Consider the following 14,536-nt stretch of genomic DNA (forward strand, 5'->3'; position numbering starts at 1 on the left):
CTTGGATGATCCACATCTCAAGTTAGGCGCTTATGAGTACATTGACTTTTACCTAAGGTCGGAGGAATGCATCGAGCACTTTTTTTGAAAAAAAAATTATTATTAAGGGGACGGGGAGTTCCGAATCTGGAATGCATGACGAAAATCCAACATCCTATTTACTAAAATATTGGACCACACGCATGCATCGAACTTAGAGTAGTGATTTTAACACCTCGATTTTAGTATCTGGCACTTCAAATTGAGAGTTTCCATTATTTTTCCTTACCCAGGATGCGAGCGTCTTACTCTAAACTTTTAACTCTTGAAAAGTCCAGTGTTAGGTGAATTTCTAGTTAGAAAGTGGGCAATGTATGAGGCAAGACTTTATTTATGAAGTGAGATTGGTAAGGTAGGCAGCTGATTTCATTTGAAGACTTGAAGAACAAAACAAGTAACCAATTTGGACTAATCAAAGAGAGAAAATACAAGGATCATCACCCCCTTCCATCAAATTACAAAACAAACGCAACACAGAACCGAAAAAGCTCTCTAGGCCTTGGGCGCTAGCTTAGACTTGATTTTGTTAACCTCCTTGGTTCCCAACTTGAACGTCTTGGTCAGCACATTATCCGGCACCTCCGGCGTGGCAGCGAACAACGTGAGGGCGATGTTCTGGGTGCCCTGCAGCTGAGAGTTAAATGCGGCAATCACCGAAGCCGGACTCTTCCCATTGTTGTTCTGGAAGTGAACCAACCCTTTGGGGAACACAAAGACTTCACCTTGCTTAATAGTTTTGCTGATTAACTTGTTTGCTGTGGTAATAAATCCAACGTCCAATGCTCCTTCAAGAACGTAGACAATTTCTGTGGCTCTGGGGTGAGTGTGGGGTGGGTTAATTCCGCCGGGGGCATAGTCGATTCTGGCAAGCGAAACGCCGAGGGTGTTGAGGCCGGGGATTTTTTCTACATTGGCTAAAGTCACCAAGGAGCCGAATGTGTTGTTGGTGAGGCCTGGTTTGGCTAGTCCGGTGAAGAAAAAGTCCTCTGCTGTTGCATTTGCTGCGTTCTTGCAGACGAATCCATTGACTTTCACCGCTGTGTTATTTTCCACAATTCACTTGGATTAAGCAAAAAATTGTACTAAAACTGAGACTTAATTTCCCGAAATCATGAATTGGGTTTATTTTTAATCAGGTTCTAGTGTATTAGTGGATCAATGTGCTTGTTTGTTGGGGGCTAATTAGGGTTCTTATTACTCGGAACCTCTGGTGCAAGTGAGGATGGTCTTAAACCAACCGAACTACAAGCTCCTTGCAGAAACATGATTAGTAGGCTCAACAACAATAAAGTGAGACAAAATTAAGCTAATCAAAGGGCGATCCCAAACTAACAAAGCTCTCCGCTTTGCGAGAGTCGGGTAATCAAATCATGGATTTTTATTTTTTATTTTTTCCAGAAATCATGAATTGGGTTTACTTAATCAGCTTCAAGTATATGTTTAATGGCTGAACGAGAAAAATTATTGGGATGAGGATCCCATCCGGATCCAAATGGTGGGGATCCTAGGAATTCTCATATCCTAACCGTTTATCGTATATCGTTTGATAAAAAATCATTTGAATTTTATTATTTAAAATTAAACACAAATAGTACTTGACAAAAACTGATCGCACAATATATGATAAACAGTTAAGGATCCTTAAGATCCCCACCATTTAGATCCGGATGGGATGCTCATCCTAATTATTGGGGACAATTAAGGACATGATTACCAGACATAAACACAATAAAGTGAATAACCAGCAAAAAAATTATAAATAAAAGAAAAGCTAAGAATATTAACACAGCAAGTTACAGAAAAGAATAAAGAAAATACCAAATCTCTCCTGAAATCATTATAACATGAAAAGTTGCCAATGAACAGGGTCAACTTGTAATTTGCAATAATTGAGGGGACAAAGAAAAAGTGGCAACTTTTGTTTTTTCTTTCTTTTTCTTCTGTTCTTTTGACATGGATTTCTGTGTTCACTTTTACCACTAGAATACTGAACCACTGGAAATATAGATGAAGAAGAAGAAGAGGAAGTTACCGGCGGTGAGGTCGGCGACGCAAATGTCCTGAAGCATGTCGGGATCAGCGGCAGAGCTGCCGAAGACGGTGGCAAAAGCCACGAGAAAGAGAGCAAAGACGGCCGCCATTGGTGGTGGTGCTAATTAGAAAGAAAATGCAGGTTAGTGCCAAAGAGGAAGAGAAAAGTTTGGATGTGCGAACGAATACGAAATGATTGGTCGGATGAGTATTTATAGCAAAGGAGTAGGTGAATGTTGAAGCCTTTGGTACGTATTGTGGTAAATATTATAAGAAAACTTATAGCTGTTTGGTATCGTATTGAAGAGTTTCGTTATTTTTCAAAAATTAATATTAAGGAGATTAAATTTATAGAAAAATTTGCAAACAAAATAACATGTCAAATTTAATAATTTGCAAACATCGGGGATAGCAAACCTAACATGTGTTCAGAACTACCTGCGTTACTTTTCATATTGTTAAGTGATCTTACGGTGAAAACTTAACTTTTTTTAGGAATCAAAGCAAGTTGTCAGTCTTGTAAACATGAACTCTAATGACAACAAGTGCTCCACGTTACGCGATTTGCAGAAATCGGTTTTCATAATTGAAACTGTTGCTGAAGCTGGTAATATTTGTTGTCGATATTGTGAGTGAAGGTAAAGGCAAAGCATGGGGCATGCCCCGAAAGCTACGTCATGACATACGAGTCCTCGAGGATCTATCTGTTTCTTGAGCAAACCGTTGACCCCATTTACGGCCCTTTGCGCCTCCACCGGATCTTACCCTCTTGTCTTTATTTTTGTTTATTTTTAGTATTTTTGTCTCTATGCATCTTTATTTATTCTACCAGTAATTTAATAAGTGTGTATAATTTTTTTATGTATTATTTAATACATTTTTGCGATATTTTGTAATGAGAAGTAATTGTTACGTAGCAAATATTCTACCTAAATTTTAGAGCATCTTTAAGGGAGATATCAAATTTTAAACATCAAAATGATATTTGATGGCTTAAGTGGTAATTTGATATTTTGTACAATTTTTTGCTCCACCTGATATGCTAAATAATGTCATTCTATACTTTTCTTTATCTATTTGTGAGGTCCAATTATTAAGACAACCAATCAAATACTTGAACACAACACAACAACATTTATTATATATTGCATTAGATCCCTTAGAAAATCATTTAATAAATTTTACAGCAAAAGACTTTGTCTTCAATTTACTCAGTGCCACGTAAGAAATTGAAAGCTCGGTTGAAGAGAGTCTGTTGCTATTTTTTACTGTTATTTGTCTACTTGGCAGTTTTAACATCTCTTTTAAAGATTCTCTTAGCAACCTGAATATGAAAAGTGAGAGAAATCACTTATAAGAGAGTTTCTGGAATACTAAGGTTCACAATGTATTGTCATCTCGAAGCTTTTTATTCATTCAATATGAGCTAACCCTAAATCTTACTTTGTTTTTTTTTATATAAACTCAATGACATATGTAGTGACACATCATTCAGATGAAAATAATTTGACGATTATGATATTATTGCTTTGAATTTGACCTTTTAGTAAGTTTTTGGTTCCCAATAAGCAAGTTATATTTTTTTATAATACATATGGTATTATCTACACTAAAGAGTAGGAGAGTTAGCTAAATCTCACAATGGACTAGTTATATTAATTTTATTCAAATTCACATTCGACTGTACCTAAGACCTCTCACTTACTAGTAAAGAAAAATACGACTAGACTATAGTACTAAGTGGCTATATTTTTTTTCATTACGTTGTAGTTTTGTTCCAATGGATAATTAAGTAGGAGGGTTTTCAATTCATGGAAGGGAATGGATTTGATCATTTGAGTAAATACCAAGTAAAGGTTGCGAGCCACCTCATTCTATTATATTCTATTCTTTAATTGACCATTTAACTTCAATGTGATGAATCGATAATATTGCCTTTTTGATTTATTGGTTTACACTGGTTCACTTCTTTTACTTTCTCACAACTGATATCGACATATATTATACTTATTAGTAAATATATATATTATATATATATATATATATATATTTATAGATCTGTCCTTATAATATTTTAACGCATGTTTTATTATTATAAAAAATAATGCAAATGTTATTTAATTTTTCTTAAATTTCTTTTAAAAAGTAACACGTGTTATTTTTTAAGGAAAACTAATGAAAAGGGCTTGAAAACTTTGAGTTTTAATGATAAGGACAAAATAAAGGGTAAAGTGAATAGTACCAGGATTGACTTTTTAGTGTAAAAATATGGTTTTTCGTTAAAGTGAACAGTACCGGGTGCTTTTCGTTAAAGTTCCCTATTTTTTAATTGGACTAATCAAAAAATGATTATTTATGTTCAACCGAAAAAAAATTGTCATGAAGTTGAACTTCATTAATTTTGTCATTAGTTGTTCTTAACCTTACAAAAATAAATAATTTGTCCTTTTGTTTTTATATTTCCAATTAAGTTGGTACAACTGAAAATAGAAATTTAACCTAAAAAAAACATGGATGAGGGGAATCAAGAATATGGATATATATCTCCAAGCAAATAGGACAATCCATTTTTTTTCTTATAATAATGTCATTAAAATATATCATAAATGATAAAAATGTTCGCTTGATCATTTCGTGACCATAATCAAAGAATGCATTGTCACTCATCGTTATATCTGATATCACTAGTTGTATAAATTTAAATGTGCTTTCAATATCAAATCTAACGCAACGCAACCATGTAATATTAGTCATCACGTGAATTAGCCAAAGTGACTCTCATAAATAAATTCTAAAACTAAGCGTTTTGGCAAAGGATACAAGTTTATTCTTTAAATAACTTGACTTTGCTAAATTGGTTAGGTTGCAATTGCTAATGGAATACTAGGCAAAAAACTAGCGCATTAGCATTCTAGAAATCATATAGCCAACATTACTTAGTGGAATAAAGCTTGGTTATTGCTTCTGAAGGTTGCAATTGTTGTTTCCTTAGGTTGAGTTGTTAGAAAGTATGGAAAGCTAAGAGTGGCTCTATCCTCCAACCTCCACAGTGGGCTTTCAAAAACTCCTTTATTTAATTTAGACTCCATTGTTTTAGGGACAATCTCCGCTTTTTTCTTCTCAGAATTTGACATGTTTTGGAGGTTGCTTCCTGCAAATGGCTTTTCTGTTATCTGTCACACTGTTTTCAATTGCACTAGAAGGTCGTAACTTTGGTTGGTTGGAGGGTCTCCATCTCCAAGTTCATCATTCATTTTCCTAACCCCATCACTAAACCACCTTTCTTAAGTACTAATCATGCTTTGAGCAGCTGTAAGACGACCAAGTCAGCATCATTAAGCTCCTTACTGGTTACATTTAGAAAATAAGATGGAAGCTTTCAAGAGCATATGCTTGTTTTGGAGAATCTATGTCCTAGTTTTTAGCTTCACGTGTTTGAAAATTAGCTGTACACTCCACTGACTTTGAGAATATGTAGTTGGGTTCACATTAAGTAACCAAACCCATTACTAATAACAACTTTGGTTAATTTTGTTTTGGTTATGTTTAGTGCTATTAGGGTTCATAAAAAAACGTGACAGTGTTTTATTGATATAAATTTGAGCTCATTGTAGACCTTATTTATTTTTAACGAATATAGTGTGGATTTAGTGGAATGTTGGGTGGTCAAAAAGCAATACTTAAAAAAAATGAGTGTAGTGGAGATGAGAATGCTTTATTGAATGTGTAGGTACACTATAAATGATATGATTAAGAACAAGGACATCTGAGGTAAAGTAGGAGTGACTGCAATTGAAGATAACATGGGAGAATATCAATTAAGATGATGTGGACACATGAACCGAAAACTTATAGATGCTCCCGTTAGAAGATACAACTATGAAGTAGGGACTCAAGGCAAAAGTGGTAGAGGGAGAACTAGGAAGACTTGAAAAAAACTTTATGAAAAAAATATGGAGTACTTGGATCTAAAGGAGGACTTAGCGCAAAATCGAGCACATTAACGGTCTAAGATTTATACAGCCGATGGGACTTACTTCTTAGTGCAGCTTATCAATTGCAAGCATCTAATTGCAATTAAATCTGTATTTTTATTCACAGATATGATTTATTATGCAAGTCAATTGTTAAAATTGCCATTCCTGATTCTCCAGTCTATACATATCTCGTAGAGTTGACATTGAACTGGATAAGGATGAAGATAATCTGGAACCCTAAAAAGGTATATTTTCCAAGTATTTATTAAAATAAAAGAATATTGAATAAAAAAGGCAACCCCAAAGCCAATAAGGCTCTCCACTTTGCGAGGGCCGGGAGAGGAACATCTATTATACGCAACCTTACTTTTGCTTGAAATGTACAAATTGAAGAACTGGATTTTGAATTATAGCAGAAATCAATTTGGAGATTAGGCCCTCATTGTGTGCTCGTTTGATTCAAATAACGAATTAGATTGGTCACCAATAGTCTTTACATGAACACAATCCACCCTTGAAGTGATGAAACCGAACACGATCCCTAACAATTATTTCCCGATCGAAAGCTTGCGAAACAAACTTTGTAAACGAATGACAATCCCTACAGACTCTCAGGTTCTTTACTATTCGTAAGGGCGTTCCTTCTGGAGTTCTTGCTAGGCCAAAAGCAATTGCCAGCTTCTCGCTGTGACATGAACCGGAAGTTCCCAAACAATCTGTGTCTGTGGAAGTAAGTTCAGACACTGTCATGAGGGAATCCTCCTGCACGTAACCATGCAGAGCAGCTCGATGAACTATTTTCCTCAATTTTTGGTAAATTTCATTAGCATCTGGATGTGACTTGTCGTCCACGACAAATTTGTGAACCTGATCACCAATTTCAATCCAGCTCCAACCAGGAGTGGTCTTTACTCCCTCAGTTTTGATCAATTTTCTCATCTTTACAACACCATCTGCATTTTTCTCTGTAGAATAAATCGAAGCAAGAAGCACATAGTCCCCTGCATTAGCTGACCCTAGCTGGATTAGATTCCTCATGGCAATTTCTCCTATTTCTACATTTTTATGAATCTTGCAAGAGCCAAGCAGAGTCCGCCAAAGGACTGGATCCTCCTGGGCACGCGAAGTCCCAATAACTTGAAGCGCCTTTTCGAGCATCCCAGCTCTGCCAAACAGATCCACCAGGCACCCGTAATGCTTAATTCCGGGCTTGACACTGAACTTGGAGCTCATCACATTGAAGTACTCGACACCCTTGTCAACCAAACCTTGGTGACTGCATCCACATAACAAACCAAGAAATGTGATGGAGTTTGGCTGGACTCCTTCGACCAACATCCGCCCGAAAAATGAGATTGCTTCTTCTCCATGACCATGTACTCCATACCCAACAATCATGGAGTTCCAAGTAAAAACATCTTTCTTTCTCATTCTCTCAAAGACGCAAAGAGCACTATCCAAGTTACCACATTTAGCATACATATCAATAAGCGCATTCCCAACATAAACATTCCCCACAAGCCCCTTTTCACTAGCAATTCTATGCATCTGAACTCCGGTATTCAATGCGCCCAAGTGAGCACAAGACGAAAGCAACCCAACAATCGTAAACCCATCAAGACCCACATTCTCATTTCTCATAAGATTATACGTCTTCAACGCCATATGGTGAAGACCCTTCTGAGAGTAACACGAAATCATAGAATTCCAGGACACATCCTTGCAATAGGGATAGGATGGCTTTGGTTTTTGAAGTTTGGCACATTTGACTTAATTTTGGGTTTGGGTGGAAGTGTGTAAAGTTTTAGTAGAGGCACATACGATCTTTTATACAAGCGATAATGGGACGGAAGAATTGAATAAAGTATTTGTGTCGTACCCAGTGCACAATGCTCCCATTTTACGCAAGGTCTGGGAGAGGTGAATGTCGGTTATCCTTACCCCCATTTATGGAGAGGCTGCTCCCAATGAATAAAGTATTTGTGTGACGTGAAAAAATCAGTTTGAACATGTAAAGTCTTATGTACTTGGAGTCAAAAAAGTCATGAATCAGACAGTTACCATTCAGGTATGAGACAACTAGTTTTACCATTTTAGGGTAAGACCTACTTATTTTAAAACATGTTGTGCCTTGCATTCCCATCCATGGTTAGTAAACATCATCTAAATGTTATTGTCTACTTTGATGGCTTTACAGATCCGGTAAGCCATTACCGGATCGGGAACGAGCAGCAACCACGGCAGGAGACGTTCTGATGAACCGGGACTTCAACATTTCACTGGTTGGACAATTCTGGTTACAAGAATATTGCATGAAAGGAGACTTACACACCAGGTTTGATCTCCTTAATCTCCAATTAAGGTGGCGTTAAAACACTGCATAATCTCTTCAAAATTTTACATCAAACATCCTCCGAAAACAACCCAAGTCTTGCAATCCTAACATAAGAAAATGAAAGTGCGTCAGTCCGTAGTGAGTTTGCTTTACCCAACTCCATCTCGCTTGAAGTTACAACGCAAATTCAACTATTTTTTCTTTCTACCGCCACCAGCCTTTGCCTTTTTGTTCGCAGTTTCTTTAGCCGTGCTTTGTGGTGTTTCCTGCAACAAGGATAAACAAACATCAGAAAAACAAAACTAAAAGAGGATAGAAAGTCCTATTAAAAAGACCAAAAAAGGCAATGCAAGATGAGAGTGCAGGAATAAACAAGCGATTTTGCTATAAATTAGAGACAAGGGGCCTTCACACGCACATATTTATGCTAATTACTACAGCTTGAGCTCAAGAAACTAGAACTGTAAGACCCCGGTTACAAGCTTTTTCATAAAGTTCTGCATTCTAGCTGTGGCAAAACGGGATAGCAACAATTCATTTTTCCTATGATACTGATGATATAAATTAAATGAGATTGGATTAAGCACAGATTGTCTGTGAAGCTTCACCAAGGTTTTCAGCTTCATGTGCCAAAACAGACGCCTTTGGCTAATGGCATCAAGTGCTTGGAGCCCAAATGAAGAATTGGCAGACTTATGCTGCCAATGACAGTGGGCCTCGATGGATTACAATCTTGTAGAAAGAACATCTTATGCCTGGTTGCTGGTTTGGGACATTTAAGCACACATTTGCTTCCCTGTCATTCAATGTAGCAAGAAATAATGATAACCTGTTCCGCCATTTTTGTTCTTTTCATGAGTTAGGGAGGAAAAGGCAATCTGACAGAGACAGATATCAAAATCGAAGAGAGGGGAACCTGTAATGTTTCAGCACACATAGCTTGCAGCCTTACAAATTTCCAATTAAGATTCAATAAGATGTGCAAAGGAATCAATATCTTGGTGTGTAAAGCAACGCATTTAATTCATTTCATCAGTTCTGTTCAGGTAATATCATGAGAGACCACAAGCGAGTTCACAGTAATGATACGTAAGACCAACAAAGAACTCTTAAGCCTCAAATGAAACATAAATAAATGCCCAATGAAGATAGATGATACAACCAACTAATGCATAAGAGTGTTGTCTGCCTCTAGCAAGGTTCTAAAAGACGCTACGCGCTAGTCGGGTGGCAGGCTAGAGCCTAGCGCCTAGGCGGCTAGGCAGGGTCTAGGCAGGTGCCTAAGCAGACTAGGCGGATTTAAGTAAATTTATTATATTTCGTATAAATAAGTGTCTGCTTAGACTTAAAATATATATAATTTCATCATAAACTACAAAATGAAATGACATATATATTATGATGTATTGGAACATAATGAAAACATAGGAAACAAGGATATAATGTGTGTTCATTTAAATATGCAACAAGTCTCTTACAATTTATTGAAAAAAAATGCAAAATAAAAATTTATTGAAAAAAAATGCAAAATAAAAGTTATCTATTTCCTGTCTAAATGAGTCACGACCTAGGCAGGTGCCTAGGCAATCTAGATGGGCGCCTTAGCAAGTCTAGGCACCCTTTCTTAATTTTCAAACGCCTAAGCATTAATCGGGGCGGTGGCCAGCCACCTAGCGCCTAGGTGGCACTAGGCGGGGATTTTTAGAACAATGGCCTTTAGCCATATATATAGACAGAGAGAAGAAAAATGGAAGCTTAAAATGCTTAATGGAAACATACCTTTCGTTTAATGGGTACAGATGGGTTAGCAGTCGGCTTGAAAAATGATTCAAGTCTGCGAATGATAAAATGAATGATGCCTTAGATCCCAATAAAGAAGGAAATTAGTGAATTCATAGCTATTCATGCTAAATCACTTACCTTCCTTGCGATGACTTGTTCTTGGCTGCTTTAATTTTTTCTATTGCCTAATCAACAGAGAAATCGAGATAAATAAAGCTTCCAAGATGCTGAAAAAGAAGCAACTTAATCTCAGGTAAATCACTTAAAATTGCTGAGTAAGACCACACCTTTGCCACTCTGTCACTGTTAAATCCATTTTCATTCACCAAAAATGCAATCAGTCCCTGTAAAAACGAGAAGACGATTTGAGTACTTTGACATGCAAGAGTAAAAAAGATACATCATCATATAACAACTGTCAACTGGCAAGTCATTTACTTCTTCATCTGGCGCTGTCCATTTAATCTCAACTTGTTCTTCATCAGATAAAGCAACTGGTTCCTTAAAAAGTCTCCGAGCCTCTTGATAGGGCCACTCCTCTGGTATTTGGTACCTGGAGATAGAAAAACAATAAATGTGCATATAATTACTGCAGAAACAAACCAGGGAAATAGCACAAAGAAGTGCACCCATAACAAATACAAATTCATTTTCATGCACCGTCGTATATGTAAAATAAAAGTGCGATAATACAAGATAAACCTTTCTTTGTTTATGTTCTCGAGTATATTCTCAATGGAGCCATGCTGACGGATGAGCTTCAAAGCTGTCTGTCCTCCAATCCCTGTAGCGTAAATTTATAAGGTACTGAGTAATGGACGCATAGCTAAGATTTCAAGGAAACTAGAGAAACGAGTCTCAATATTATATATGACAGAACATGTGGTCACAAACTGAATTTGAAACTCCTATGTACCTCGAATGCTGTCACAATAATCACATCCGGACAGAATGCACAAGTCAATGAATTGATCCATGGTAAGATTTAGCTCCTCCAACACCTGAAGCAACGCCACAATTAGAACCGTGAATCAAATATTAGGCAATCACGACAGCCTTAAAAATTTGTAAGCACCTTAGCAATATCGAATTCCATGACAGGGATTTTCCTTGAGCTGGGATCCATCAAATGACGAAGAAACCTAGGCGCTCCAAATGTAAGAGAATCCATGTCTTCAGAGGCCACAGCATAAACCTGCAACAGATAGAAGTTTGATTAATGTCGTATATTTCTAAGGACATTTTCAGGCCAGGAAAGAAATGGCTCCTATTAATTCAACAAAATCAATGCCATATAACCCCTCTTGGAATGAAGCCTTTTTGCACAAATACGATCCACACAAATACTGTAGAAATTAAAAAAAATGAAATATTTAAGTAAATGGCATTCTAGTAAGAATCCTTAAACAACTCATAACGAACTGGTCACTTGCCTTTCCTGATTTGCAAAGTACAGCACACTGTGCCTCTGCTTCTGAGGGAGCCTGTGAAAGTCAAAACATTGTGAATTACATTCATTTGTTTTCGCACTGAAATTCAAATCTGCAACAGCTTGCTTAAAATATATCATTTCCCACCTCAACTACAGGTACCCCCATGAGCCTTAGAAGTCTTTTGCAGTCATCATTGTGCTGCTTTGTCACCTGTCAATACAAGAACCACATTGACTCCAACATTCTATTTCTCATGTAACATATTTTTAAGTGCTGTGATGGTAATTATGGTTGCAGATAATACGAAAGAAATACAGGCAAAGAACCAACCTTTACTGTTCGTTTACTGTACTTCTCAATGTCTTCCTTATTACCATCCTGCAAAGTTTTGAAGACAATAAAAACGCTGTGAAATGCACTTTACATTGTCTACATTTTACCAATAAAAAAGTCGAAAATAATACACACACACCTCCACAGCCGCTGCCAAATCATCAGTGGCATCTGCCCTCTTTGAGTAACTACATCACACGTTCATTATGTCAAGTATTATTGAACAAATGCATTGATCAGTAACCATGGTTAAGGAATTAGTCAACAGGAAAGCTACCGCTTTGCCAGCTCTTGTTTCTTCAATTCTGGAGGCTTCCCATCGAAAACATAGCTGAAAAACAATTTTTTAGACACACTTGTCAATAAGCTTTTGGGTTAGATAGGACAACAAGAAGGACAACATCAAGACTAACAGAACATATATTAAGGGTAAAGAAACTAATTACAGTGGTTTAATTCCAGCTTCCAGAAGCCTAATCGTCCGTGAAAACATGCCTTGCAGATGACTACAATGAACCCAGATAAACAAAACCCATGTCATGATTCGCAAAATAAAAGGTTCTTAGCAAACCTGCTTAAGTAACTAAAAGTTTAGAACTTTAGTAAAGGGTACCTAGTAACTTCACCAGCCTCATTGGTGAGCATCTCAGTCCCAGTCCTTCCCACAACAATCTACACAATTCCACAAAAACCCACTTCAAAATTAAGCTTCTTTAATCTAAATTCATGCAGTTAATACATCAATTAGAGAGAGAGAATACAAGGAACTGGTAAATGCTCATGCTGGCATCGATGGCGATCTTTCGGCCGAAATAGCTCTCGAATTTCTGCTCCTTCATGGCCTTCGGGGCATTGTCCGCCAGCAGCTTCGTTAAACCCTAACATCACAACGTCCACAAATCATAAAATCCCATTAGCCAATAAATCCCAGAATTAATTCAATACTATTAATCTGGAAACGAAAAAGTGTACCTTTATACCCATTGCAGAAGAAAAGAGGAGAGAGAAAGAGTGAAATGGAGAGAGAGAAGAGAAAGGGTTTTGGCTGGAGGTTAGGGATGAAAATGCTTCCCGCCCTTGTACTCCCAAAGGCCAAGGTCTCGTGTTTGTTGGGGCTCGTGCAGGTGGGCTTACTCTTTTGCATTGGGTAGTCCCTTTCATGGGCTATATTTTGGGCTTTCTATTCCATATTGGAACTTTTTATTATTTTTTAATTAACAAGTCAAGAAATTTTTTAATATGTCACAAACTTATTTTTTGGTCGTAATTGTTTGAACTTCACCTCACCCATGCTGCCTTTTGATGGGAAGTTTACTTGAGAATTTCAAATTCATGGTTGACTGTGCTATTTTTCCACTTTGGAACCTAAGTTATGGATTCGTTTTTCGTAGCAAATTTCAAATAATCAGAATGCGGAAGAAAGAAAATGATATACTAAATTCATCATCATTCCCACTACTATTTGTCTATGTCAATATTCAGTCCGCTCAGTTGCACTAGATTTAACTTTGGTAGTCGATTTAAAATCCAAACAATTGCATGTGGTAGGTTAGGAATCGAAAGGGAAGGATAGGTGTGGTGACTGGCATGAAAGGCAAAGTTAATTGGCATTTTTACGAAAGTAACTTTAGTTGGTTTCGAAATTTAGTAAGAAAAAGTTTATATATATCAACGAACTGTTTTTATCTGATCTGGTTGTTGTTGATAGAGTGCGGTGAGACTGTCTTTTTTGCAAATATATGTGTTTACATTAACAAGTTTATTTCTTTATAGGGAGTACTTCTGGACAAAACAACACAAAAAGGCACCACTTTAGATGACCAAGAGAAAGTTGTTCATTCGAAGGAAGAATGAAGATGACTAAGAAACATCCTTGTGAATATTCACAGATTACCAGTGCCAACTTTCTAATTATTACTATGTACATATGAATGAAAATCTAATTTTCGTAGCTTATCGATCATTTGAACAATGAGCAATTGAGCACTGCTAATCTTTTAATAAATATGAACTTATGTATATAAATTTATTTTCTATAACATGAGTTTGTTGTATGTATATATTTCTAAAACACTTTAAACAATCGCAATATCGCACGTACACTTTTGCTAGTTATCTCTTAGATAAAGTGGTTGTATGACCACCCAATGAGTTTTATCAATTTCTCCTAGAACCCTCTGTTTAAGTGCTTTATTAACTACGTAATATTAATATATTATGCTGCTTGTGTAACTTTAACTGAGATTTAAGGATATTACTTTAGAGCTTTGGATATCTTTGTTTAATTAGTCTATGACTATGATTAAGAAAACTCTGCAATATCGATGGTACCCATACAAATATTTTTGCTTCGTCCGTCACAAGAAATGTGAAATTACCAAGGCATGCCAGAGTTCACACTTTTTTTTTTTTTATGCTGGTTTCTGTTTTGGACTTGTAAAAGGAATAATATTAAGAGAAATGCTAAGGAGACGCTCTTAAAGTGAGACTGTGGATTCTTTGTCACTTCGCAGTTACATGTCAATATTATAAAATATTATGCCAAAACATAAGATGTTAGAGAGTCTATAAAGAGTCTCACTTTGAGAGTCTCTTTAGCATCTCAT

The 14,536-nt window shown here is 36.6% G+C and overlaps 3 protein-coding genes across 5 annotated transcripts; all 3 read right to left on the reverse strand.

Moving 5' to 3' along the window:
- Window positions 1–383: 383 nt before the first annotated feature.
- LOC103427662 (rhicadhesin receptor-like) lies at window positions 384–2,716 on the reverse strand. The gene is made up of 2 exons (XM_008365730.4): window positions 2,072–2,716; window positions 384–1,076 (listed from the first exon to the last, which is right to left on the reverse strand). The coding sequence occupies exons 1-2, from the start codon at window positions 2,178–2,180 to the stop codon at window positions 532–534; spliced, it is 654 nt and encodes a 217-aa protein (XP_008363952.3). The 5' UTR covers window positions 2,181–2,716; the 3' UTR covers window positions 384–531.
- A 3,784-nt stretch (window positions 2,717–6,500) lies between these two features.
- LOC103408598 (pentatricopeptide repeat-containing protein At3g56550-like) lies at window positions 6,501–7,883 on the reverse strand. Its single transcript, XM_029101367.2, has one exon. The coding sequence runs from the start codon at window positions 7,746–7,748 to the stop codon at window positions 6,528–6,530; it is 1,221 nt and encodes a 406-aa protein (XP_028957200.2). The 5' UTR covers window positions 7,749–7,883; the 3' UTR covers window positions 6,501–6,527.
- A 414-nt stretch (window positions 7,884–8,297) lies between these two features.
- Window positions 8,298–13,059, reverse strand: LOC103427661 (flap endonuclease 1). Of its 3 annotated transcripts, none has more exons than XM_008365727.4 (18): window positions 12,903–13,059; window positions 12,692–12,808; window positions 12,544–12,602; window positions 12,377–12,436; window positions 12,208–12,261; window positions 12,070–12,118; window positions 11,928–11,975; window positions 11,742–11,807; window positions 11,598–11,648; window positions 11,240–11,359; window positions 11,081–11,165; window positions 10,867–10,948; window positions 10,603–10,717; window positions 10,452–10,508; window positions 10,303–10,349; window positions 10,162–10,216; window positions 8,991–9,178; window positions 8,298–8,648 (listed from the first exon to the last, which is right to left on the reverse strand). In XM_008365727.4, the coding sequence occupies exons 1-17, from the start codon at window positions 12,912–12,914 to the stop codon at window positions 9,005–9,007; spliced, it is 1,251 nt and encodes a 416-aa protein (XP_008363949.1). In that variant the 5' UTR covers window positions 12,915–13,059; the 3' UTR covers window positions 8,298–8,648; window positions 8,991–9,004. The 3 variants fall into 3 exon arrangements, with proteins under 3 accessions (XP_008363949.1, XP_008363951.1, XP_008363950.1); XM_008365728.4 differs by lacking the exon at window positions 8,298–8,648 and adding an exon at window positions 8,830–8,890 and having other exon boundaries at window positions 12,903–13,045; XM_008365729.4 differs by lacking the exon at window positions 8,991–9,178 and having other exon boundaries at window positions 12,903–13,045.
- Window positions 13,060–14,536: the final 1,477 nt, after the last annotated feature.

The sequence above is a fragment of the Malus domestica genome, chromosome 04 (assembly GCF_042453785.1).
Source record: "Malus domestica chromosome 04, GDT2T_hap1".
Taxonomy (NCBI): Eukaryota; Viridiplantae; Streptophyta; class Magnoliopsida; order Rosales; family Rosaceae; genus Malus; species Malus domestica.

Coding starts and splice junctions, on each gene's coding strand:
- LOC103427662 (XM_008365730.4), bottom strand. CDS start 2,180: ATGGCGGCCGTCTTTGCTCTCTTTCTCGTGGCTTTTGCCACCGTCTTC. Junction 1,077..2,071: donor CGTCGCCGACCTCACCGCCG/GTAACTTCCTCT, acceptor AAAATAACACAG/CGGTGAAAGTCAATGGATTC.
- LOC103408598 (XM_029101367.2), bottom strand. CDS start 7,748: ATGATTTCGTGTTACTCTCAGAAGGGTCTTCACCATATGGCGTTGAAG.
- LOC103427661 (XM_008365727.4), bottom strand. Junction 12,603..12,691: donor TGAGCATTTACCAGTTCCTT/GTATTCTCTCTC, acceptor GGAATTGTGTAG/ATTGTTGTGGGAAGGACTGG. Junction 10,718..10,866: donor GAGAACATAAACAAAGAAAG/GTTTATCTTGTA, acceptor TTCTATCTCCAG/GTACCAAATACCAGAGGAGT.